Source organism: Ambystoma mexicanum, chromosome 3p (assembly GCF_040938575.1).
Source record: "Ambystoma mexicanum isolate Mex_15411 chromosome 3p, UKY_AmexF1_1, whole genome shotgun sequence".
NCBI lineage: Eukaryota > Metazoa > Chordata > Amphibia > Caudata > Ambystomatidae > Ambystoma > Ambystoma mexicanum.
The window spans coordinates 525079591-525106213 of record NC_090925.1 but is presented as its reverse complement, the minus strand read 5'-3'; the positions used below and the strand labels follow the sequence as shown (position 1 = coordinate 525106213).

General features: G+C 47.1%; 1 protein-coding gene across 1 annotated transcript in view; it reads left to right on the top strand.

The window, feature by feature from the left end:
* Positions 1–26623, top strand: part of ACOT8 (acyl-CoA thioesterase 8) — a 268843-nt gene that overhangs the window by 136006 nt on the left and 106214 nt on the right. Inside the window, exons 3-4 of the mRNA XM_069651229.1 lie at positions 11038–11263; positions 11526–11683. Of these exons, the coding sequence (XP_069507330.1) occupies positions 11038–11263; positions 11526–11683 (384 nt within the window). The remainder of the gene's footprint in view (positions 1–11037; positions 11264–11525; positions 11684–26623) is intronic.

Sequence of the window (26623 nt, the reverse complement as noted above, 5' to 3'; positions counted from 1 at the left end):
AGGGTCATCAAGGGTTGAGAAGTCATCGCCCAACATACATGCGGAAAGGAACTTTGTTTATTATTTTGAACGCATCAGGGCCTCTGAGTCATGAGACGTTTTGTAAAAAAAAGAGACTTAAACACTGAAGGGCCTGATAGCTGAGAACGGAACTGTTGTCTCGTTCTTGGAAAGCTCGAGAGTGTGTTGTGCTCAGGAGTCCCGCCTTGTCCTGTGCTCAAAACATGGGTAAGGGAATGCCCCAGCTACCACATCCTAACTTATTTGTGAACACTTCTTTGTTCCTTGTGAATACTATCCCACACTCTTTTTGTATTTAGTTGTAAGGATTGGCAATATTTCGTTTTAGTATAGGCCCTTTTGTTTGACAGGACACCACTAGGACTGCCTTATTATTGCTTGATGGTCGTAGCTCGCTCCCATCTTACATTCAGGTTTAGATTAGGCATTTTCCCCTCTAGCTATACAGTTTAATAAACACCCTTGAACTGTGATCACGTGTGTCTGTCTTTACTGTTGCCACCATGAGTTCCTTACGGGGGTAGTTTTTATGAAAAAGAAAGTGTTCACAAAAATGTTATGTCGGGCTGTTCAAGCCGTTGGCCTCCCATCCACATGTTTTCAGCACGACACAAGGCGGTTCACTCGAGTGTAGCACAATCTCTGGCTTCTTCAGTACGAGGATACAGTTCAATCACTAGCAACAGGGTCTTCTGTGCCCAAGTCTATTTGCCTATTAAAGTCTCTTGATTCAGAGGGCCTGATAAAACAAAGTTGTTCTCCTCTTACAAGTACTCAATTCAGGTGATTCACTGTTCACCTTGGATCCCCTCAGCCGGGCTCAGATCCCTTCCATACAATGATCGTCACTCTGGACCCTCCTCTTCCGGGCTCAGATCCTCTCTCACAATATTTATAAAATATTCTTTCTCGGGTGACGCACGGTTCACACCGGATCCCCTCAGCCGGGCTCAGATCCTTCCTCTTGCACAATTAGTCTCTCTCAGCCAGGTTCAGACCAATTTTAGTTGGCATCAACTAGCGAAGATTTTTGAATGTGCACAGGGTTCGGCTTGACCCGTTGCAGGACCACTTCGATTTCACAATTCCTTTTGACATTTGCCACCGTTCAGTTGGATACCTAACAGAGACCTTTGAATGAGCACCCACTTGGCGCCGGACCACTCTGTTTACGCCATCTGTCTTGGCTTTAAATGTTCAGTCACTAATCTGCTGTTTAATTATATTTGCGTCCCTCGTAACATACGCTTCACACACTGTTCTCTTCAGTTTTCTCTATACACTGTCGCCACTTGCAACCTTGGCTTTAACACAGGCGGTTCTGGTATCAGTCTCCCCAACTCACCGGCTGTGCTTACTTTACTAGTGCTGCCTTGTTGTAGGAGCCAAGGACAGTGCCACGGTGGCAAACTATCCTCCCCGCCTTGGCTATCAACGCAGGAGAGCCCCGGGTACCTCCGACACACAATGCAGGTTTCTTCAGCTTGGATTCCGGGTCTTATGTTTCTTATTCTCGAAGACTCGTGAAAGTAACGGTCTTTCTCTGAAAAGGTCAAGGGCACTTCCCTCCTTGCAACCCTCTCCGGTCTTGCCTTCTTTCTCCTTGTATTAAACTGCCATCTTGGAACTACTGCTTCCTCATGTGCTTTGCCTTGCTCAGAGTGTGCTTTCATGCTCCGCATTTTATCAGTGTGGGGAAGTGTGATGGAAGTCAGGTGTGTGTGTAATGATCAGTAATTGCCTAATCCTGCCTGACTATTGTATTGGGTCATGTCCGGTATACGGCTTGGGTGTTAGTCCGTTTTCTCTCACAGTGAGCTGTCCGTTAGAAAGTGTTTGTGTCGGAAAAGGGGGGGGGCTTGAATTCCTAAGTATCCTACCTGTTAGGATGGGAAAAAGGTGTTACAGGGAAGGGGATACCGCATCTTGGCGTCCGGCATCCCACTTACACTCTCTGAAGACCCCCCATCCAGGTGATCCTCTCGCACTGGTCCTCCCCCAGGAACTGATTCCAAAAGCGATGTCCGTGTCCTGGCCACCTGGATGACGGACCACCAGGGACTAGCAGGTGAGACTCTTTCAGGTTTCTCACACATGTATTTGACATACCATAATCAGCACCTCTGCCAGGTTGACCTTACCTCACCACAGAAACCTAGGGTGTGTGTGTAGGCCAAGCCACTTTCCTCCTTATATTACATAGCCCTTTTTTACCCATGTCAATTTGCTTAGGGCAGCCCCTACCATCCACTAGTAGACATTGGTCAACTCTGCAGAGAAACCACATCTCTCCTTCTGTAAGGTACAGATTCTGTCTGCGTATTGTGCTCCCTTCTCTTTGATAACATAGGCTTCACTGGATGTGTGGAGGTCACACCACAACCACTCTATGAATATATCCCTCCTTCATACATGTGTTTCTACTCAGTGTATATGCTCCTTTGATATGTGTCACTACTAGGTGTACATGTTACTTTTCAATGTGTATACCTTAGCTCAATTGAGGTCGCATGATAGAGCACCACTTGACATTTAGGAAGCAGCTCAAGACATGGCTCTTCAACTAACATAGCTCTGGTAACTGCAAAATAACCAAGAGCTACACCTCGTTCAATCTTATCCATCCAATCATCTCTCTCTCGCTCTCTCTATCATATATATATATATCTATATAACACTTAGGTATATTTCTGTACTCAGTTGATGCAATTTATCAGTGTTAGGTTGCCCTCTGCTGTCCAAATGGCAAAGTACACCCCAACAACAGCTACCATTTCAAAAACAAAATGAGCACCGTTTACCTTCACCGTCCACTATCGCAAACATTCGGAAGTAACTTCTTTCCATCTCCTATTCTCTTCACACAGGGCACAGCGGTTCCAGTATCGATGAACAGTTAATTACTGGCTCAACATTTCAGTATATAAAGAGCGAAACACTGTAGGACGAATGCCTTCTCGCAAGCTAAAACTGAAAGAAGTTGCTGTAATTATGCTACTACGCAATCTTATGCCATCACGGGGACTCTGCAAAAGGAAGAAGGTTGACAATTACATGTCTACAAAGATGCATCATAAAGGCCCGTGTGATCGGTGGGACTTAGATACTGTTCTTATGCCGCACATACCTCTCAATCCATCTGATACGTTTAGTCTTGTCAATGGCCAATAATACGTCACAGGGACCTACACCCCCTTCCTGGAAGCGATCAGTGGTAATTGTGATATTTAAGGGGGACAGAAGTGACCCTATGAATTACTGACCAATATTGACCTTTCAGGTATGCTAGAACAGCGTATGTTACGCCGGGAACAGTAAGTTCTTTATACAATTGATGGGCTGAGAAACATTCTTCCTCTTTTCCTCTACTACCTGCTGACCCGCTGGACTCGGTTCTGGGTCCTCGTCTCTTCTCTCTGTACACTCTCTCGTCTCAACTATTGTCTCTTCATTTGGGCTATCTTCTCATTTCTATGCTCACAATTCACAGATTTTTGTTTTCTTTTACTGATTATCTTCTGATCCTTTTATCCCCAAACATTGGCATTGCCTACCTCTGTATATTAGAGGTTCTCCTACCCTCTCGCTTTTTCTTTTATATCTCAAAAACATTCTCCTTTCTCCACCTCCCTAGATGTTTTATCTATTCATAAAATTGCCTGTATCATAATCATATTTTTGTACCACTCATGTACAGTGCTTTGGACAATGCACTTAATAAATTAATTAAATATGAATACTGCACACAGTAAATAGTCAAGGGGTCATGACAGCTTCAAACATTCTTCATTGTAGACTTTGCCACCTACAAACATAATTCAGAACCCTCTCGTCCCACCTAAAAGGTGTACGGGTGTCACACTTAACTACTTACTATCGCGTTATAAAAAGCCCTCTTAACCCATTATGAAATGCCAACTTGAATATATTTTTAGTACGTTAAGCCATGTGACCCACTGAAAACCTCCCACTCCTAAGACACCCGCCAGGCCATGAAACCCCCTGCTGCATGTCTCTGGTGCAGACCCAAACTCTGACTCCAACTAAACCTCTACAGCCAAGACCTAGGAAGCTACCGAAACCCAACTCCACCCCACACTTAAAATCTTTCCTCTCACGCATTCCCCACTAGACGACCCTCTGAATCTGGTGTGCCCAACAGCCCTATACCTATTATATCAACAATCCATAGCACTGCTGTTTCCCAGCCAAGGGGCTGCCCTCACAGCTAACTTGCCTGGTATACATCCCTTCTTAAGAACAGAGTTCCCACATCGGCGCTCGGGTACTTCTGACCTGCATTCAACACCCCCAAAGGTTTTTCTGCAACTGCCTAATCTATCCTCCTTCTAACACCCCTCCCAACCCCAACCTTTCTTTTCTCAAGCCATGCGCAGCAAGGCCAGAATCATTGGCAGATGGCTGCTTTCTAAGACCCCTTTAGCTTACCTTACCGTGTGCTATGCATCTATCCTCATCCGTTATGCTCTGCTATGCTATTAAGTGCCATTCCAGCTCTCCACGCTGGGCTGTATAAGGTGTTATCAGCTTGCACCCAACAGCAGGTCCATAAAAGCAAGGGGAATGCCGAACTGATGGTGTGTGAGAGAGAAGGTCAAGCAGCATGAAAGTAATTAGGCAGTAGATAATGCACATGTGTGTTGAAAAAGAAGCAACATGAACATAGAATATTATATTTCCCTGCAACATTGTCAACACTTTCAAACTTGTTCAGAAGGCATTTCAAGCGCATACTGTGATGAATAGCTGCTGACATATTGAAGTCAAAGAGGCCACCTGCAATCTTGGGTGGGTGTTTTGAAGGCACAATGCTGACTAGTGAAAATACAGTACTCCTACATCCCGTCCCCTTTCCTCCATACTTATGGGACATCCCTCTGTCTCGAGCCGGGAAGGGCGTTGATCGCTCTGTTACTGGGGTTCGCCCTGTGGTGCCTGTCGGGCCTAATAATTCTACCAGAGTTTTCTTCGAGGGTCTCTGTAAGGAGCCTGTGTCCACCGGAGTATGCTCCGAGGCCCCTCCTGTGGGGGCTGTTTGCAGACCCAGTTCTACTGAGTCGTGGGGTACCGTAGCTTGCTCTGAGGCTGCTCTTTCGGCTTCCCTCAAAGACAAAACCGGGGTGCGCCCCGAGGTCTTGGCTGGGCTTGAGGTTACCAAACGGATTTTCGAGGCCTGTGCCGATAAGGCTTCTATCGGGCCTAGGTCCGAGGTCCCTCGTACAGAGGCTAAGGATACCAACCGTTCTGAGGGGCCGGGTAAGGCCCTGTCGGTGAAAGCGCACCGTTCCCGCTCTTGTGGTGACACCAGATCTGTTGAGGGGCAAAGAAGAAAGTTTCTTCTTTCACCGGCAGTGCCGAGGCCCTTCCTTCGAAGGCTCAGTTGGCGGTTGGTATGTCGCAGAAACATTCCAGGCCTCATAGTACCGGCTCTGCCGAGGTTTCTTACGTTAAGGCTAAAATTAAAACCCCTGACCCATCGACGGGGACCCCTGCCTCACTTCCTCACGTGCCGCAGTTCCCCTCAGATGAGGACAAAATGGTGGCCGTTCCCGCCACGACCACGGCGGCCATTTTAGGTACTACCCCTACAACTACGCCATCGACCCCTGGTGTAGGGTTCGGCCCTTCGGGTGAACCTAAGGTCCCTTATGCGCATCCTTACTGGCCGGTTTATGATTGGAACGCCGGATGCCTCTTCCGCACAATGTTTTGTTGCCCGCGGGGGCGGCTCTTTTGATTTATGTGTATTCGTCGGTGGATGGGCTTGTGTGGCACCCTTCTCCGTTACGTCCCTGGATTTATCCACCTCATGAGAGGCCTCCTCAGGTTCCGAAACAATCTCCTGAGGACGCATTTTTCGGTAAATTCCAAGCACTTATGCGCACCGACCCCATGAGGGAATATTTCAAAGGGCTTTTCAAGGAGTTATGTCCACCCGCGCCTCCGGCTCCACCCGTTCCGCCGGTGGTCCCGCCGGCACCTCCCTTGCCCATGGTGCCTCCCCCTGCGCTTCCGCCTGTGCCACCGTTGTCCCCAGTGGACAAGGCAGTGCCTGACACGGCTCAGCAGGATCCTGACCTGTCAAATGACCCTCAAGGTGATCAGGACAACGAGGACCTTCCCCGCTCTATCAGAGCTTTCCATGACCGGGTGCTGGACATGAGTTTATTAGATGTTCCGGTGCCCGAGGCACCTGCTCCGCAGGAGGGCGTGCTTTCTGGGGCTTTCGCCTTGTCTCCTTTGGAGCGTACCGGCCTGTTCTTGCAGAAGGACGTTCTGGCCAAGGTCCGAAGAGTTTGGGAAAAGCCACACTCGGGACTTTTTGTCAATAAAAAGATTGACACGAGGTACAGGCTGCATTCTTCGGAAGAAGTGGCCTTGTCGTCTTGTCCGCCTCCCTCCTCCACAATGGTGGCTGCGGGCTACGTTGCAATCAAGCCCTGCAGCATCCTCCTCCGCGACGGCTACTCTGGTCTTGGGGAAAGGAGGACAAGCTCCTAGGGAGGAAAATCTTTGCCATTTCGGCCTTACAGCTCAGGCAGGCCAATGCAGAATTGATTTTGGCGGGAGCTAACATGCGGATGTGGAGAGGTCTGTCGGAGTTTGAGGAGCACATTCCGGTCGAGAAGTTGGAGGATTTCAGAGGAGGCCTTTCCGATGCCAGGGTCTTGGCCCAGGATCTCCTGGAGGCTGCGGCTCATCACGTAGACACCTCGGGTCTAATGCTTGGGGTTGATACCTCGCAGCAAGCGTGGCTGCATGCCACTAAGTTCTCGAAGGAGGTGCAAGACAAGGTTCTGGACCTTCCATTTGATGGTAAGGAGCTTTTTCACTCTTCTACTGATGTAGAGCTCACCAAAACCAAAGATAGCACTCAGACAGCTAAATCATTGTCTGTTCTGGTTAAAGCTCCCTTCAAGTCTCAAAGGCCGTTGTCGCAAGGTCGACCTTCCTCTGGTTTTAGGGGCTTCCTCGACCGCAAATCTCACAGAGTGGATACTCCTGCGGGGAATAACCGCCATAGAAAACAGCGTACGCGGTTTTTCTCCCGCTCCTCAGCAGGTTCCAGTGGCACCGCCACCGATAAGCCTGCCAAATGAGGGTTTTCCGCGCTCGCACGAGACCCCGGTGGGAGGACGCATTGCGTCTCATTGGGAGGTGTGGCAGGCCATCACAGAAGACAGATGGGTCTTGTCAGTCGCTCGAGCAGGCTTCCGCTTACCTTTACCCCCTAACCCCACCCCTCAACTCTCCTTTTCAGCTGTCGGGCTCACCCTCCCTCAAGGCCGAGGTTCAGAAACTTCTGCACCTCAGAGCTGTGGAACCCGTTCCCCTTGGGGAGCGAGGGGAGAGCTTCTACTCCCGGCTGTTTACGGCACCCAAACCCAACCAGGCTGGCCTGCACACCATCCTAGACCTTTCCCAGTTCAATATTTTCCTACCCCAAGAGAAATTCAAGATGAACACGCCCGGCCCGCTTTGCAGATGGGCGATTGGCTCAGCGTGGTGGATCTTCAGGATGCGTACATGCATATCCTGATTTGGAATCCACACAGGAGATACCTCTGCTTCTCTTTGGGAGAGGAGCACTTCCAGTTTCGGGTGCTTCCTTTTGGCCTCAGTTCGGCGCCGCGTGTCTTCACGAAGATGTCGGTGATTGGGGCCTATCTTCGTCTCCAGGGTGTATCCCTATTTGGAAGACTGGCTCCTATGCAGCTCTTGTCCGTTGGCAGCAGTGGAAAACCTCCAGTCTCTCCTTCAGCTCCTGTTCCATCTTGGGCTGTCGGTGAACTGGCCGGAAATCCTCCATGACGGTCTCACAGGACCTGACTTTCCTGGGTTTTTGTTGGAACACGATCGACTGCCGAGTGTATCTGACCGGGGACAGAATGGCGGATCTGTTGGCCACGTGTCAGAGGTTTGCGCAGTCAGAGAGCATGTCGGCTTGGTGGTTCCAGAGGCTTCTGGGCCTCATGGGTACTGGCTCTTCCTCTTGCTTGTCTCAAAATGAGACGGACCCAGATGGCTCTTCAGAGTTCCTGGCGTCAGGCTGTGGACCCGGATTCCAAGCGGATAATGATTCCGGATTCCTTGAGTGGACCTGGACTGGTGGTCATCTCTCAGCAACCTGTCGGTGGGCGCGGGGTTCCAGGACCCAGCCCCCATAGTGACGATCACGACAGACTTCTCCCTTTTGGGGTGGGGTGCAACATTAGATCTTCTTCAGGTCTCGGACCTCTGGTCACCTCAGGACAAGCTCCTGCACATAAATCATTTGGGGCTTCTGGTGATTTTTCTGGCGCTCAAGGCGTTCAGACCTCTCATTGTCAACAAGGTGGTCCGCATAAGAACGGACAATGTGGTATTAATGTATTACATAAACAAGCAAGGGGGAACAAAGTCTCCCCCTCTTGTGGACCTGTCTATCCAGATTTGGGAGTGGGCCGTGCTTCATGGGGTCTGGCTGCTTGCAGTGCACATTCCGGGCAAACTGAATGTCACTGCGGATGCCCTCAGCCGGCGGACAGTGGTCAGCTACGAGTGGGAGTTGAAGGCGGAGATCCTCTCATGGATTTTCTCGCGTTGGGGCACACTGGAGGTGGACCTCTTCGCCACGGCGGTAAACAAGAAGCTTCCTCAGTACGCCTCCAGAGGGGGTCTGGGGGCCTCCTCTCTGGGGGACGCACTTGAGATTCCATGGCACAACATGAGAGCTTACGCCTTCCCGCCTCTTCCCCTGGTTCATCGAGCAATTTGGAAGTTGAAGAGCTCTGTCGACTGTTCTCTTCTACTGATTGCTCTGTGGTGGCCGGCCAGGTTTTGGTTCTCAGAACTTCAACACCTGTCGGTGTGTCCGCCGATCAGGTTACCAGTAACTCCCGATCTTCTTCACCAAGGGGAACAGCAGATGTGGCACCCCTCCCCACAATCGCCCAATTTAGCGGCATGGTGCCTGAGTTCACGTCTCTAGAGCAATTGGGTTTGTCTGCGGATAACATGTGCATTATCCAGGCAGCCAGGAAACCCTCCACCAGATCCCAATACAAGAGTAAATGGCTCAGGTTCTGTCATTGGTGTTTGGAGAAAGAATTGGACCGGAGGGTGGCAACGATTGACACGGTGCTGTCCTTCGTATCCTCCCTAGCAGAGTCAGGGGTTCATGTTCTGTCTTGCAGGACTTATCTCTCGGCGATTTCCGCTTACCTCTCTACAGACCGGTGTTCTTATTCATTAACTAACCCGGTGGTGAAGAGACATTTTGCTGGCTTGACACGCATCTACCCTCCGGTTCGTAGTCCGCACCCGCCTTGGGACCTAAATGTAGTCCTGACGGTCGTGTGCCATAAACCCTTTGAGCCAATGGCTACAGTTGACCTCAAGTACGTGTCCTGGAAAGTGTCCTTTCTGGTAGCCGTTACGTCAGCGAGGAGAGTGAGTGAGCTCCAGGCATTGTCGGTGGAGCATCCTTTCTTGGTCTTTCACAAGGACAAGGTAGTCCTTCAGACAAACCCAGCTTTCCTACCAAAGGTAGTGACCGAATTCCATCTGAATCAGTCGATTTCCCTTCCGGTCTTTTTTCCGAACCCTGCCTCGGAGGCGGAAAGGGTTCTACACTGCCTGGATGTCCGAAGAGCTCTTAAGTTCTACCTGGACAGGACTTCCGAGCTTCGGAGCTCTTCCCAACTGTTTGTGACCTTCGGTAACCCTCGGGGCAGGCTGGCGTCTAAGGCATCTGTTTCCAGATGGATTACCGCCTGTATCACGGAATCTTTCAACGTCCAAAAGCTGAAACCTCCTAAAGGTATCCATGCACACCAGGTGCGAGGCAAGGCAGCTGCGGTTGCTTTTCAGAAGTATGTTCCCTGGGAGTCCATCGCTAAAGCGGCTACTTGGGCCTCCCCATCTGCTTTCTGTAAGCATTACTGCCTCGATATGAGCTCTAGAGCTGACGCTCAGTTCGGCCAGGCTGTGCTGAACAACCTGTTTGAGTAAGGGGTATTTCCATCCACCCATAGTTCCTGTAAGCAGTGCTTGGGAATCTCCCATAAGTATGGAGGAAAGGGGACGGGACGTAGGAGTATTACCAGGTTACTCGCCGTAGTGACCACCTTACTCCTAGTCCATAGTCCCCTTTCCTCCATACGCCCGCCCGCCGTCCCCTCTAATAAGGTTCCTCTGTTATTGCTAATGGGTCTTTGACCCTGCGATAGAAAAGGACTGATGGGCGATGCGCGGGGCGGAGCCAAGGTGGGTGGGGTTACGGCTGCGTGCTGGGCCCCGCGCAGGAAAGAGAGGAGGGACACATTTTTGAAAAAAATGTGGATGCTTTTTACAAAGTGCTCCGGTCCTGTCCCACAGGACGGAGAGATGTCCCATAAGTATGGAGGAAAGGGGACTATCGATTAGGAGTAAGGTGGTCACTACGGTGAGTAACCTGGTAAATTTATGTGGTATGTAGGGAGCGGAGCAGCAGAACACCTAACTATGGTTAAGTTCTTCTACTGACTAATTTATAATGGGCACCACTATTACAATTCAGTGATTATCACCATTGGATGCCGGACTTGCACTTGTGCGCGGGCATCCATTCATGGAAGGAAAACTAAACCAAACATGGTGGTCATGGCGGAAACAGGGTGAAAAAAATGCGCCTCTTTATCTCGTTCAACATTGGGGATAGGCTCCAGTTGTGGTGCAGCATGAATGGGAAGGTGAGCTGTTTTTTTGGGTGAAGGGGCACCGTCATGAATAATTTTATGATGAAAATTGACGTTGGCTTTTTTTACTTCACCTAATGTGACATTGCATTTTCTTGCATTGAAACATATGGAAGTGTCTCGGAGTGCTCTAGAACAGCCTGGAGGCAGTATTTCGGCTTTCTATAAAATTCTCACTCTCTTGTTCTTAATATTAAAATGTTTTATTCCAGCTGATATGTGCAGCTGGGAAGCAGACTCAAAATATACATTAATAAACCATGAGCTTTCTTTGCAGGTGATCCAAAGATCCCAGTTCTGTATCAGGTGGACCGGACACGGAATGGGAAGAGCTTCTGTGTTCGCTCGGTGAAGGCCATTCAGCATGGGCACCCCATCCTGATCTGCCAGGCCTCCTTCCAGAAAATGCAGACTAGCCCGCTGCAGCACCAGTTCACCATGCCAACTGTGCTACCACCGGAGCAGCTCCTGACCCGGGAGGAACTTATTGAAAAATATCTACGGTAAGGGAAAACCTTCCTATGTTCCACCTCTCCCTGTTTTAATTCCTTTTTTCTACCACCTAGATTTGGGCTTCTGTGATGTTTGCGATCCCATGGTGCCAAGTACCCTTAAGGCATTAAGGGTACTAATTAGCCCCCAGATGACTCTCCCTTTGATAGCTTCACCCTTTAACATTGGCCGAAAAATTCTAGCTTCACCTTTTTAATCTACTGTCATTAAAAACTTTATTTTTCTAAACTGTGTTTTTTGTTGCTTTCTAAGGGATCCCAACTTGGTGGACAAGTACCGTCTGGGGCTGAACAAGATTCTGGCCCAGGAGGTGCCGATTGAGATCAAGCCCGTCAACCCACCAGACCTTTTTACCCGCCAACCACAGGACCCCAAGCAGCTCTTTTGGGTCCGTGCTAGAGGCTACATAGGTACAATCTTTCACTCTGTTATCATCCTTCTGTGTTATGCCATCCTTCTCAGACCAGCGTTCATAGGAGCTCATTTGAAATAAATGAGTAAATTGCATGGAAGGGAACGGTTACTTTTGCACTTAACGTGCAGAAAGGTCCCCTATACAGTTTTAATCATTTGCACCACCAAGTGCAGAAAAAGTTGTCGATATTTCTCTTACGTATTTGTTTGGCACTTCATAGTGCAAATAATATAAATGCTGCCTGCCATTGACCCATGGCAAATGGAATTTACCTTGGGCTCCTCTGGAATCCTGGGCATTTGTGCCAGAATGAAAATGTCCTGCTGGCATGAATACGATTTATTTTTCTGGTGGAGTGTACACAGGACCATATTGAAAAATTGTCCAGAGGACATTAATTATTAATAAGGCAGAAAATGTTTATTTAGCTTCATAAACAATTTATGAGAAATGAATTAATCATACATTAGTCAACACTTTTCATTTACATTGTTGGAAAACATACACTTAAAAACATGCCAATTTGTCAAACGGACCGTGAATCATTCACTCATTCGTCTACATTCAGCGTCCATAATCCATCTACAAACTATACCAAAATACATTATAAGTGTAATGAGACCTTCTAGTGGTCGCAACTAACAGCCTTATTTATAAAGTGAATTCAATGTCAAGGATCACTACAATTTTATAAAACATATAATCAATGAGTGGAGTGGATCAGATTAAAGTAGTCCATATGATCACATCCCCAACTTTCTTCGACTGGTTTCGATGTATAAAGATGATTTGATCAACGTCTTCATCAGGAAAAACATGTGTGTACTGAAAAGGAATGTGCACATAATGATTAGAGCACTTGGCTATACAGACAAAATGGAAAACAGAGCCACTAAGAGAGAATAATTCCCTATGTATAGACCTGCAGTAACCAAATGAAAGTTTTTTAGCAAGAGAACGCACCTCGAAGCAATTATAGACAGTGCACCTCATTTCCCAGTGCGAAAAGGTTAGTGAAACCGAAAATCTGTGCCCTATAGTGAAGAAAAATTAGCACCTGAAGCCTGAAAAGTGGAGTAAATCAGCCACAATATCAATGGGACGATAATATGTCATAACAATAGGCCAATAGAGTAAGAGTCCAAGACTGACCTTGCATCAATGGTCATGAGTTTGGACGTCAAAAGCCAAAAAACAAACTGGTTACAACCACAATGGTTAGAGCCTCAAAGACATCGGATCCTAAAGAGATCATAACCGTGATTGAAGTAACAACTAAAGCAACAAATGATGCAGTTAGAATATTCAATATTGACTAAGATGACTCACCTCACTATTAGAGAGAAGGCAACATTATTTATTTCCCATTGGGTGCTAGCAGTATTGGGTAATAGCACCAATAGTGCTCCTGATACAAAAGGAAATGCCCACTTTCTTATTTGCAGAGTGAAAATGTAGTTCAATCAAGGAGTATTTGTACGTTATCTAGATGGAAGAAAATAATAATTACCAAATTGCATTCATGATTGAATGATGCTGGAATGCAGGGATTTCTAAAACCACCCTTGCAATGTAATAGATACCATGGACTGCATTGCATAATCAAAAAGGTGCGTAGTATTATGACCACAAATGCTTAACAATTGACTTTGGAACGGATTGGGGCATATACAGAATGTCATCCCACTAGCCACATGTAAGTCGCGGAACAACAGGAAAACAGAACGCCTAAACCAAAGCCCATCTGTGACATGAGTTACGTAAATATACACAGACTGTATTTATACCCGAACCCAATTGCGGTCGTTCACTCAAATGGTTAAAGAAACCCATATAGGTAGATCCTATCTGCCCAAAACAGCAAAGTACTTATAAATCAAGGGCATCCAACTAGATACTGGCATGTTTGTGTATGTTTTCCTGTAATGTAAATGAAATTTGAAGTGCTGACTAATGTATGATTAATTCATTTCTCATAAATTGTATATTAAGGTAAAAAAAACTTTTGATACCTTATTAAAAATAAATGTTCTCTGAACAATTTTTCCTTATAGTTGGGTACAGTAATACCCTGGTCCAGAGCATAGGGTCTCCTGCGTCTTTCAGTTACTCAGAGTGCACGCGGGAACAGCAATTCTATTCTGTGTCCCAATTTAGCTCTATTAGTTGCCATGGATGACAACATAATAAAAAGGGAGGCGTTTAACTACACCAAGGTTGCCAAGATGGTGATTCTCCAGGGTGTGGGAAGTGCTTTAGGACAACTTTAAAAGAAAGGGGCTCTCAGGGTAGTTAGAGAGTCCAAATAAAAGGTTCCTCTTCTTCCTGGTAATTCTGGATCTAAGCCTCTCGTGGCAGGTAATTCAATAATCCGTATGCTTAGCCTCGAGCCCAAGGGTTTCCCGCACCCTTCCTCTCTGGTTTTCTCGTGGTACCTTTTCCTTGACTGTCAGGCCCAGGTTTAAGGGGGTCCTGTTCTCTTCTGTTGTGTTAATTGGGCTCTTTCTTTGCTTGGTTGTCAAGGGGGAAACTCCTCCTTAGTCTCAGGTTGTAGAAGGTGGCGGAGCTGGCTGTTAACCACAGGCCAGAGTCGCAGGTAGACTGGGGCCGATCCTAACTTCTTGTCAGGTTATTTCTTCCCCCTTAAGATCTTGCTACTCCAGCCACCTACTTCAGTCGCTTTCTTGCCTTCAGCGTCTAGCCTCAAGTCTTGTTCATACAGGGCCCTGCCCTGGCCCTTCCTCTTTCTCTTGCTTTGTTCTGAGCTGCTCCTTTATCTCCAAAGTACTTTTCCTCAAGCTTGTTCCACCACTCCTGCATGATGTGCACCTCTGTTTCTTAGGGTCCTCCACAATCTCCTTCTTGCTGCTGTGCTCTTCCTCCTCCTTTCAAGTGTTTCTTCACTTCGCCATCTCCTTCACCAACTTTTGCAACTCCTTTTATCTTTCCTCATCTACGTTCTTCTTGGTCTAATAACTCTGCCCAGCCCTCTGCATCTTTTTCCTCTGTCTATGCAAACTATATATTTCTCCTCCCAGGCTCCTGGTTCTTTCTTCTCCCAGCCTTCTGAATCTGTCTGCTCCCAGCATTCTGGGTCACTCTACTCCCAACCTTCTGGACCTGTTTCTCAACAGCTCCCTGGGTCTCTTATTTAGCCAGCAAGAGGGACTGTCTTTTCCCAGCCCCATTGGTGTCTGCTTCAGCCTTGCATCTCCTTGTTACGCCAGACTTCTGAGCTTCTGCTCCAGCCTCCCATCTCCTGCTCCAGCACCTTCTCCAGCTCCTTTTGCAGCTTCTTCTGTTCACCTCTCCAGCCAGCTCAGAATAAGATCTTCACCCTATCCCCCACTGCCTTCTGTTACTGATCCTGCATTTTACAGGGTTTTAGCCCTGCCTTCCTGCCCCTCTCTGGTGTAAGGGACATCAGGCGTGTTTCCTTTGGTAGCTTGTATAGGGATTGGTTTACAGGCCATGTCACTTGGGATAGTGTACAGTTCCGATGTGTGGCTGGCTTATGTACCTTTTGGGCGTTCCTCTAAATGGCTGTTCCCCTTTAAGGGAATTGAGGAGCAGCGATTCCACAGACCTGGTCAAGCCTGCTTGCTCTGGGTACTTCATGCGGGTACAGAAATGATCAGATTTTTTTTAACATGATGAACAATCCTTCATTCTGCACTTCCAGATATTTCACCACCTCCACTGTTTCCTATTCTTTCTGCACTTCCATCTCCTCCTACACCTCCTACTTTCTAAGCACCTCTACATCACTGGATGCTCCACCACTCCATTTCCATGCATTGCTCCTTTCCTAGTTCCCTTCCCAGGAATGTGGTCTTCTTGAAAACGAACTGTGGCTCATGATTGTTGCATGTTATGGATTGACAGATTGACAGTTCGCTAATAGAGTCCTACAGGAAGGTGTTTTTGATTTACTCCTGCGCCCCTTGCCCTAATTGCAGACTGACCCTTAAAAACGCTAGTCCACCAACTTTGTTCTGTGATCTTCAAACATGCATGGCGCACCATAGCTGGGCCCCATGGGTGGAGCTAGCTTCTCTCCAGCTCTCTCTGCGCTTCCCACTTAGTTGGCTGTTATATCGATGTATTTCAATTGTGCAATCTACTTCGTTATTTTCTGACTTCTGCAACAAGTAGGGTCCTGTACACAGGGTTCTCAGCAGTCACCGCAAACCAGCAGGTGCTGTCACTATGCAGAGTCATTTCATAAGGAGGCAGACTTGCCAGGCTGTGGCAACCCCACTCAGACCCTAGGAATGGAGGCGGGGGGCTATCAGAGAGCCCAGAAGCTTGCAGGAAGACACAGGAGAGGGATTGTGACTTTTATTAAATCCTCAGAAGGCATGTCAGGCATACATGGCCACCTGCCGCAACAGTCTTTTTCAGGCATTTCTGATACTCCACAGCCTTGTCAAGCACAAAGGCAGTGCATCTTTATTAAGGTAACAGAACAGACTAGAATCTATTTAATGTAGGAAAGGAACTGTGCACAGGAGCTCTTCAAATTAGCAGCCATCTTGTTGGCTGCCGTCTAAGGTGCCCCCCCACCCACGCAAACAATTAGTCTGCTTCGTAACATGCGGTTTTTAATTCAGATCTATCATTTATGCAGGCATTTACACACATTCATAAAATGAAAGTACTTTGGAAGCTAAAAAGTCAGTATGTTCTAAAACAGGCTATTGTGACTTGCAGCAGGAGCATATTTGCAAATGCAAGATATTGGGTACTTGTTGCTGCACATCTCTTGGTGTATGGATAAGAATCTTTCTGAGACTTGTGGACCTGCTTAGAATCACATGCTTTGCATAGGCCGACATGTAGTGGTTGGTGCAGAGTATTACATTGTTTCTTTTCGAAGTCGAAATACAGGACGTCAACCGGGCGTTCTCGTAATACTATCCCTACTGTGACATCTACAGTACCCATGATCCTTCAGACATCGAAGTCCTCAGGTTTGTTGCTATATGCAGAGTTCATAAAGTTATTATTGTTGTGCTCAAGATCGAGCAATATTTAAACTATTAATAATATTAAAAATATAAATTGACACCAAAGATCGCTCGACAGAGTCTACACGCCCCTGCGCGATTCCTTCGGAAGCGGGCTTAGTGATTTTGAAAGATCAGCGGTCGACTGTCGATGATATCTACAGGACCTTTTTAGGCACTAGAGTAGGACGAGTGGGGGAAAATACATTACACTAGTTTTCACTATTGCAGAATGTCTCAATATAAATTCCCTCTATTTAATAGAATCTCCCTGTCCTCCAACTGCGACAATGGATAATACTCCATTTAAATTTGGCCCTTCCTGTAATAAGACATTTCCCTGGAGAGATGCACACAAAGTGTGTAATTACGGTCTTCCTCTGGATCACCAAGAGGATCAGTGTTGAGCTTGCTCTTTAAAACAAAGACGCTCAAGGATTGCCGGTCGAAACTCTCTGCAGCATACGCGATGCAGGCTGAGGCATCCATTGAATCTGCCGCAGTCGCGGAAAACATTGAGGCCAAGCAGCACAGTCCCGGTTTCGAAAGGGAATCTGAGGAGACAACCATTAGGGAACCCATGGATTTCCATAAGCCAGTACCCAGCTCTGACAAGCAAGCGGGCATCAGGCCCAGCTATGGAGACTGCTCCTGACAAAACAGCTAAACACATAAAGCACCTACATGCAGGATCGGTGCCAGAATTAGCTATGCAGGGTGAAGGTAAACTTGGTGACCTGCACAAACACTTCATGCGCTGAAACAGAAATTGGAAACAAAACACTCACAAGTGACTTACACTCATCCCAGGTTTCTAAAACATTTCAAACACTGAGACTATCTGTTTCAGTGCAACAGATCTTGCCACACAGAGGTAAGCACATCTCTGACAGATGCCTTAAAGACAAAGGGTGATCCTCAGGTTTCAGAGTCTAAGGAAGAGGAGGAAGAGATTATTTTTCCACTGGAATCTCCTTCCATGGAGTGAATAAAAGAATGTTTTGAAAAAACTATGGACAAGATGTACTCTTTTCATGGATGTTCTAGAGAAACACTCCATTAAAAGGAAACCTATAATTACAGAAGATAAAGTCACTACGGTAAGGAAGGCATGGTATCAAACAGTAAGACATACATAAGTGATCACATTTCAAGGGTGTTTATTGAACTTCAATTGGGTTTGAAAAACACCTATCTAATCCTACATCTAATGATGCGAGGAAGCTACGACCATCAAATAAGAATAGAAATGCAGTCCTAGTGAAGTCTGTCAAACTAAAAGGGCCTATACTAATAAACCTATTGCCAATCCTTACTCTTAAATACAAATGGTGTGGGAAACCAAGTTATGCAAAAGAAAAGTGTTCAAGAAATTATACGTCAGGATATTCAAGCCGTTGGCTTCCCTTCCCCACATTTTTAGCACAGGACAAGGCGGCACACTCGAGCTTAGCACACTCTGGCTTCTCTAGCACGAGGATGCAGTTCAAAACTTCAACATGAGGGCTTTCTGTGCTGAAGTCTCATTCAAAGTCTCTTAATTCAGAGAGCCTGATGTAACATGACAAAACATTAAAGTTCCTTTCTTTGCAGGATTTTCACTCATACACCTTCTCGGGTGATTTATTGTTCACCCAGGGTCCCCCTGCGTTGGGCTCAGACCCACTTTAACACAAAACCTTCATTTGGTCTCCCTCTGCCGGGCTCAGATCAAATTCCTTTACTTTTCCAAACTTGCTCTACTTCATCAAAATCAAAGACTTTCAACTGTGCGCAGGATTTTGCTTGACCCGTCGCAGGGCCACTCCAATTGACATTTATTTGTTCTCTTTCAATCGGTCTCCCTCTGTCGGGCTCGGACCATATGAATCTATTTTTGTCACTTTTCAGCTGGATCAGCTGGATACCTTACAGAGACCTTCGATTGAGCACCCAAGCAGTGGCGGACCCCTCTGTCAAAGGTATTGTAGCTTGCTTCAAAGTTCAATCACTCATCAGCAGTTCAATATCACTTACATCTCTTACCACATGTGTTTTTAACAATGTTCATTCCAGCACTTGCCATACAATGTTGCTGCTTGCAACATTGGCTTAAACACAGACCGGTCTTGTATCGGCCTCCCCAAGCACGGTACCACAGCGCCTGGTGTTTCTTCCCGCCTTTATTATTGACGCGGGAGGTCCCCAGGTATCTGACGCACATTTCAGGATTCTTCAGCCTGGTTTCCTGGTCTTATGCTTTCTATTCTCGAGGTCTCGGGAAAGTATTGGTTCCTTTTCGAAAAGGTCAAGGGAATTTCCCTCCCTATGATCCCCTTCTGTTGTGCCGTCTTTGCTCTCTCATTCAGCTGCCGTCTCGAAATTGTTGTTTCCTTATGTGCTTTGCCCCTCTGTGTGCTCTAGTGCTCTGCCTTTTATCCATGTGGGGGAAGTGTAATGGAAGTCGGGTGTGTGTGATGGTCAGTAATTGCCTAACCTCGCCTGACCATTGTATTGGGATACGTCGGGTATACTGTTCGGGTGTTAGTCTGTTTTCTCTCATAGCGGACTGTCCGTGAGAAAGGGTTCATGTTGTAAAGGGACCACGGGGGTTAGAGCTCCCAAATATCGCACCTGGTAGGATGGGGTAAAGGTATTACAGGGAAGGGGATACCGCGTCTCACCATCCAGTGTCCCACTCCCCAAAGACCCCTCACCCAGGTGATCCTCCCGCACTGGTCCACACCCAGGGACTGGATCCAAAAGCTATGGCCGTGTCCTGGCCACCTGGATGACAGATCCCCGGGGACTCGTGGGTGAGACAACTTGTGGTTTCTCACACTACACAGGGCTTTCCCAGGTTAGTATTAACAATCCAGTTTGGTCATTCCCTACAGATAATCCTATTTTATATAATGATCATTTAAAGAAGGCTGCTGGCTATTTTAAAAAGAATCACACTATTCAGAGGAGGACAATGATTTCATTGAATAATTCCTTAATGAGAAGAAGCAAATCGGACAGTACATTCCCTTACTGTAGTCCCTAAAACGGATAACTCCATCACTGGTCACTCCTGCACTCACTAAGGTGATGAAGTGCCACATAGAAAATCGCATTAAACCTGTACTAGAAGAGCATATCTATATTGGAGGTTATCTTCTGCCAGACTCGCTAGTAAAGTCCACCACTCGTAAGACAGCTGGGACACCTTTAGCACTTTCAGAAGCACTGCCAGATAAGGAGAGAAAAATAATATGCTCTACGAAAGATGGTAGCAACCTCTGCAGCATGAGACTCATATTGCTAACGCCACTTCACTCATGGTTAGCTTTAATAGGGCACAGTGGGATCAAGTGGAGGTTCTAGTTGGGGATACCCATGAACCCTTACAAATGCTAATGGTTCTATTGGAAGGCAAACGCAGTTATTAAAAATGCACTCAATTCAGCTGAGACGGCGGGAAGACTTATAGTTGAGGGAACTCTTGACATGCCTCGCTGCGAGGGTCAGGATTCAGACCAGAGACACAAGCCACTCTTCTAAACATGCCTGTTGAAGATAATGTTCTGTTTGGAAAGGCGATTGGCAAAGTCAAGAGGAGGCCAAAAAGGAACATGAAACAATCAATACCAGATCACAGGTAAAACCTTCCAAGAGAAGGGTTTGGCAACCAGTCAACATGGTTTTTTTACGCAAACCTTTTCCAGAACAGCTACTCAGTGGGCATGTTCACCAAGTTCAAGTACTTGGATTGCAATACCAAAGTCAACGGAGCACAGTGCCTTCAAGCGTCTACAAGCAATTTAGAAGGGCAAGCAGCTGCGGAAGAGGCCAATCCTTCACAGGAGCGACCTCTGCCCCAGAACAATGACATTCTGGTTATGATTCCCTCTCATGTTACCGTAGTAGGGGGCGGAATAACATCATACACCCATGCATGGGAAGGAATAACGCCAGACAAGTGGGTCTTGTCCACCAGTTGCATAGAGTTCATTGAGAGTCCTTGCGAACTACCCCCAAGAAACAAAAGAATTCCGCCAGAACATCTTCAGATTCTGCAAGCAGAAACAGTGTTATCACAACAACAACAAAAAAGCTATAGTTCAAGTCTCGCTATCACAGGTAAACAAGGGTATTTATTCCGTGCACTTCCTTGTTCCAAAGAAAGACAAGACAAAAAGACCAGTGCTGCATCTAAGACCAGCAAATACATATGCCAAATCACAAAGGTTCAGAATGACATTGCAAGAGGTCATTCCCCCACTCCAAGAAGGTGATTTTCTGGCATCACTGGATATTAAAGATGCATACTTTTTATTTGTCAATGCTTCCAGCACATCAAATGTACCTAAGATTCAAACTAGATCCTGTTCATTATCAATTCAAAGTACTTCCTTTCGGAATTGCGTCAGCCGCTCGACAGTGTTCATGAAAGTACTGGCAGTTGCAGCGACAAACCTCCATAGGGAGGACATTCTAGTGTACCCTTAGATGGACGACTGGTTAATAAGGGGAAAATCCAACGGTGTGCTGCAAAAATATTCTGATATCAATCCAATCTTTTACATCGACTGCGGTTTTCAAACAACAGAAAGAAATCCATTGTAGTCCCCAGCCAACAAACTGTTCCTAAGGGCCATTATCAAGACATGATCAGCACTAGTGTTCGCCTCCGACGAAAGGGTTAAAAACCTGGAAAACCAAATTGCCTGTTACGTGGCTAGTCGGCGAGAACAGTCAGAAGGGTCATGCGTCTGCTCCTGTAGCTTCATCATGCCATAGCATCCTGTATCTTCATCATGCTACATCCCAGACTAAATATGCACCCATTACAAGAATCGTTCGCGAAACAGTGGTGTCAAACAGAGGGGGATTGGGATGATCTAGTGGACGCTTCCCACACACTGGTATTGGTTCTAAAATGGTAGACAAAAAGGAACATGTTAAACCACCTAACCATCAGAACGGCACATCACTGACAGGATGGGGAGCCCATTGGCTACACCTGGTGACTCCAGGCACAAGGTCCTCCACTTAGGTACCAGCACATACATTTACTGGAATATCTGACGGTATACAGAGCACTACATGCTTTCCAGCAGCATCTGAAGGGGAAGAACATTCTAATTACAACAGATGGCACTGCAGCCATGTTTTACATCAATGAACAGGGCATAACACACTCCCAGAGGTTATCCATACTTGCTGATAGAATTTGGAAAGGGTGCCTCCAAAGGGAAATACATCTCCAAACCCAAAGTGTTCCAGGGGAACACATTTGTCTAGCAGACACTGCAAGCAGAGCACAACCTTTGGAGCTTGAGTGGGAATTGGACTGAGACGTACTCAAACAGCCACAACTGGACCTTTTCACAATGGCAGAAAACACAAAAAATGCCCAATTTATGCCTCCAGGTACCCACAGAAGGGATCCCTAGGGGAGGCACTATGAATCAATTGGTCAGGGATATTTGCTTACGTTTTCCTCCCAAAACTCCTCTTATGTAAGGTGATCTACAAAATGCACCAGAATCATTTAACAATGATAATAATTACACCACTGTGGGTGTGTGTTACGCTCACCTGATATCCACGGGGACGCCACCCAGCCCTGGTTGGATGATTTGCACTCTCGAACCCTCTCCCGGTTCCTTGGTAAGGCCTCTCGTTAAAGATGGGTCTGCAATATAGGAGAGCTGGATTCAATACCAGATTGGCTTTGTTTTCCCACCTCCCTAGGCGAAAGCGCGGTGTGTGGCGATGCTGTCCGGTGAGTAATGCACGATGTGCAGCTCTGTTTCGCCTTTTATATTGCTAGCCTGTGTCTTTTCTCTCCTTGCAGGTTGCGATGTTCCTCGCCGAGCACCGTAATGTTCCAGCAATGATACTGACCAGGAGATGACTAGCCAGGTAAGAATTGTGTGGCTTTCTTCATTCGGGAGGAAATGTGAGTAAACGCTTACTAATGCTGTCTTTCTTTCTCCTCTTTCCAGGTTATGGTATTCAAGGATGCATGCGGTGCCGGATGATAGAGTTCGTACCTTCAGGTGAGTGGAACTGAAGTCGGCGATGGATTGAAGACAGGATACTGTTCCAGGTAAGTTTCGTAGTGTTCTTTCTCTCTCTCTGCAGGTCCTTGGTTTCAGGTAAACTGGCATCAAAGAACTGGACACTGGGAGCGTTACGCTGCCCACAGCAGAATAACGCAAAGCATGTTCTGCTGTTTGGGTGCGGTTTAAATAGTCTCAGGTAAAGTAGTCCAGATAAAATAGTCCCAGGCCTGCCACACCCAAAGTAGTCCAGGTAAAGTAGTCCCAGGCCTGCCACACCCAAAAGACTAGACCGCATAGCTCAGTTCCTTGTAACGGAGCTATGTGTGTGCCTCCATGTTGGCTGCCCCCCCCCCCCAAGTTAAATAGTCCCAAGTAACAAGTCCCATTCTAATGTTGGTCTTCATGATGGATATGAGCATGGCGCCAAAGGCGCCAGGACTGATTCCAAGAGAGTCTTGGATGAAGTTTTAAGGCCTTTGACCTGGCCCTAACTGGAAGGCTGACTTGCCAGTGAGGGCCAGGGGCAAGTGTCATGACAGCGTGGCAGATACAGTACTCCCACCTTCTCAAGATGTCTGTATGCCCACTGATAAAATTGATATCCACTCACAACCTGCTGTCATAGGGTCAGGGTCAGATCCTATGCCCTCACCTTCAGACAACCAACTTAGTAGTTTGGTTCCTGAGGTTGTGGGCTTTAGGCATCTCAATTTACCATACAGATGCATGGAAATCCTAAAGGAGGCACGCAAAACCAAAACTAGTGTGACAAATCTGACAACATTATCACTGATTCCTTGGAAGGAAGCCTCTTACGTGGCTAGGGAAAGGCAAAAGCCACCGGACTCTGACCCTCGGGATGGCTATCTGCGGGAGGACCACGTGAGAGAAGAAAAGTTCCAGGGAGAGAGTAAAAAACGGAGTTACAACAACCCTTCAGTCATAACTTGTAGTGACAGCCATGTGCCATTGCAACATTCCTACATGGTTTATTGCAATATAGAGACTGACTTCCCAGGTTTTACTAACCGAGAACTTCATCTTCCCCTCCCCCCTTTTTGGTACTTAGATGAGGAAGATGGATGGAATAATTAGGATGATTGGAACGGGGAAGCCAATGCTACGTTTTAGTCACTGGAAACTGCAGAGAAAGACTGGGACATTTCAAAAGGACACAGGTGAACCAAATTCAGGAGAACGAGAGAGCCAGAGACTGGAGAGGGACCTGACGGATGCTGACACTGAGCAGGAAGCTGAAGGCGAGCAGGCTGCAGTGCACAGCGCAGAGGCCAAAGGACACAGTGTGCAGACACGCCAGGTTGTGAGAAGTTCACTGGTTTTCTGTTTCGGGCAGCCAGAGCTGCCGAACACATAGGAAGGCAAAGCGGGAAGCGAACAACCCACAAGTGGACCGGGAGTGCAGATGCTGTTGAAACACGAGGAACACTGAAGATGCCGCACAGAGCCGGTAATCCCAGAAAGAGTAATTGGGTTACCGGGGTGCTCCTGGGTGGGTGCTGTGCACCGCATACTACGCGAGAGAACCCAAGTAAAGACAGTGAAATCATTACCAATACAGCTACTCTTGAGAGAAAGAGCCTAAGTTAAGGCAGTGCATTTGTCGATATAAACATCGTTGAAAGAAAGAGCCTAAGTAAAGGCAGTGCAATTCTCACCAATACGAACACTGTTGAAAGAGAGGGCTTGGATAAGGGCAGTGCAATTATTACTGATGCAAACATTGTTGAGAAAAAGAGCCTAACCAAAGGCAGTGGAACTATTGCAACCACAAACATTGTTGAGAACAAAACCCTAGATAAAGGCAGTGGAGTTAATGAGAAAGGGTCGCTGATCAATATTGGAGAAGTGTTCTGAGCTGGATAAAAGAGAAACTGAACAGAGAGCAGAGAAGCATTGGCAGGTTAGTGAACCAGGCAAACCGTGAGTCTGGGATTCGCACCCAAGACAGAAAGTGACGATACCCTGGCAGGTGAGTAAGCCATGGGTAAGAAGATGAAGGATAAAAAGGGAAGGTTTTCAGGATCAAGGAACGATACCCTGGCAGGAGAGTATACTAGGGAAAGGAAGGAGGATTGAGAAAGTGTGTAACAGAAAAGGGAAGACTCAACCACCCTTTAAGGATTCAAGAGAACTATGTTGTGATTCAAGAACACTGTGTTTTGTATACTTTTGAGGAGACGCAAGGGAAGAGTTCACCACTCTCAAACTTTTGAAGTTGTGTTCTGCCCTCTGGTCGCCTACAGACCACTTTTGAAGTTGTGTTGTGCCCTATGGTCGCCTACAGACCACTTTTGAAGTTGTGTTGTGCCCTTTGGTCGCCTACAGACCACTTTTGAAGTTGTGTTGTGCCCTATGGTCGCCTACAGACCATTTTTGAAGTTGTGTTGTGCCCTTTGGTCGCCTACAGACCACTTTTGAAGTTGTGTTGTGCCCTATGGTCACCTACAGACCACTTTTGAAGTTGTGTTGAGTCCCCCCACTCACAGCACTACCAAGTACACAATCATGCCCTTAGCGTCCTGCAAGCTCACAGCTGCCGCCACCACGCTGCTCTCCCTCCTCTCCACACTCACCACTCTCAAACTCTATCCTCCCATCCATCCCCTCATCCACACACCACCCAGCCCACTCTTCTGCCACAAGCATTTCGCTATTAAGGATATCACACCTACCATGACAGATCGTGCACCCTGTGTAGTAACTCTGCACAGACTAGAAAGACTTAGAGCGCACACACAGACCCCAGAACTTAGCACACTAGCCCTTCCCACGGAATTCAGAAACTATAGACTGAGTTCCCGCACCACCTCCACACGCTGCCCCCGCATGGAATACCCACACACCCACAGTCCACCACCCACCAACCTAGCCACACCCTGCAATACCACCTCACAGAACATACCAGACACGAACATCACTCTCACCTCCACAAGCAAACATCACACACCTCACATCAAATGTGCCCTCCTCAATGTCCGATCACTCCCAGCTCATGCCTCTGATATCCATGACATTATAACCAGTAATAACATTGACCTGCTAGCCATTACCGAAACATGGTTACATGAAGCATCAGGCCCTGCCGTTACACTTGCGCTACCACCGGGCTTCTCCATACTCAGACAAGATAGGCCAGATCGAATAGGAGGCGGAGTAGCCCTCATCTACAAAGAGAACCTACAGCTCCGACCTATCGGTCACCCCTCGACCAACAACTCTGACCTCTTATCGGCCAAACTCACATTGTCACCCAACAGCACCATCAACATTCACCTACTATACCGCCCCCCAGGCAATTCCCCAGACTCCCAGGACAACATCCTGCACATCCTTAGCAACAATATCAAAAGCTCCACCAAAACCATTCTACTAGGGGACCTCAACCTCGGATTTAATGATCCCAAGGACAAATCTGCAGCCACTCTCACCAAGGAACTCAATGACCTGGGCTTCATCCAAAAAGTAGAAAGTCCTACTCACAACAAAGGCCGCATACTTGACTGGATCGCAGACCATAACTGCCTCTCCTCTATCACCTCCAACTCCTCACTGCCTTGGACTGACCACAACTGCATAGAGTTCTCTATTCCTATCACCAAAAACCTTAAGACTCTGACCCCTGCCAGCGCTGCACAAGTCAGAAGCAAAAAAAAACTCACAGAGGAGAACCTACGCCCATACCTCAATACCCCAGTGTTAGCCCCCCCATTCGCTAGCGATCCCAATATCCTAGCCGACATATACAAAGATGTCCTCACCAAAGCTATCGATGAAATAGCGCCACTTGAATGGAAAAAAGAAAAGAAATCCTTACACTCCAACTCCTGGTTTACTGAAGAACTGCACTCAATGTGATCCCACAAAAGAGCA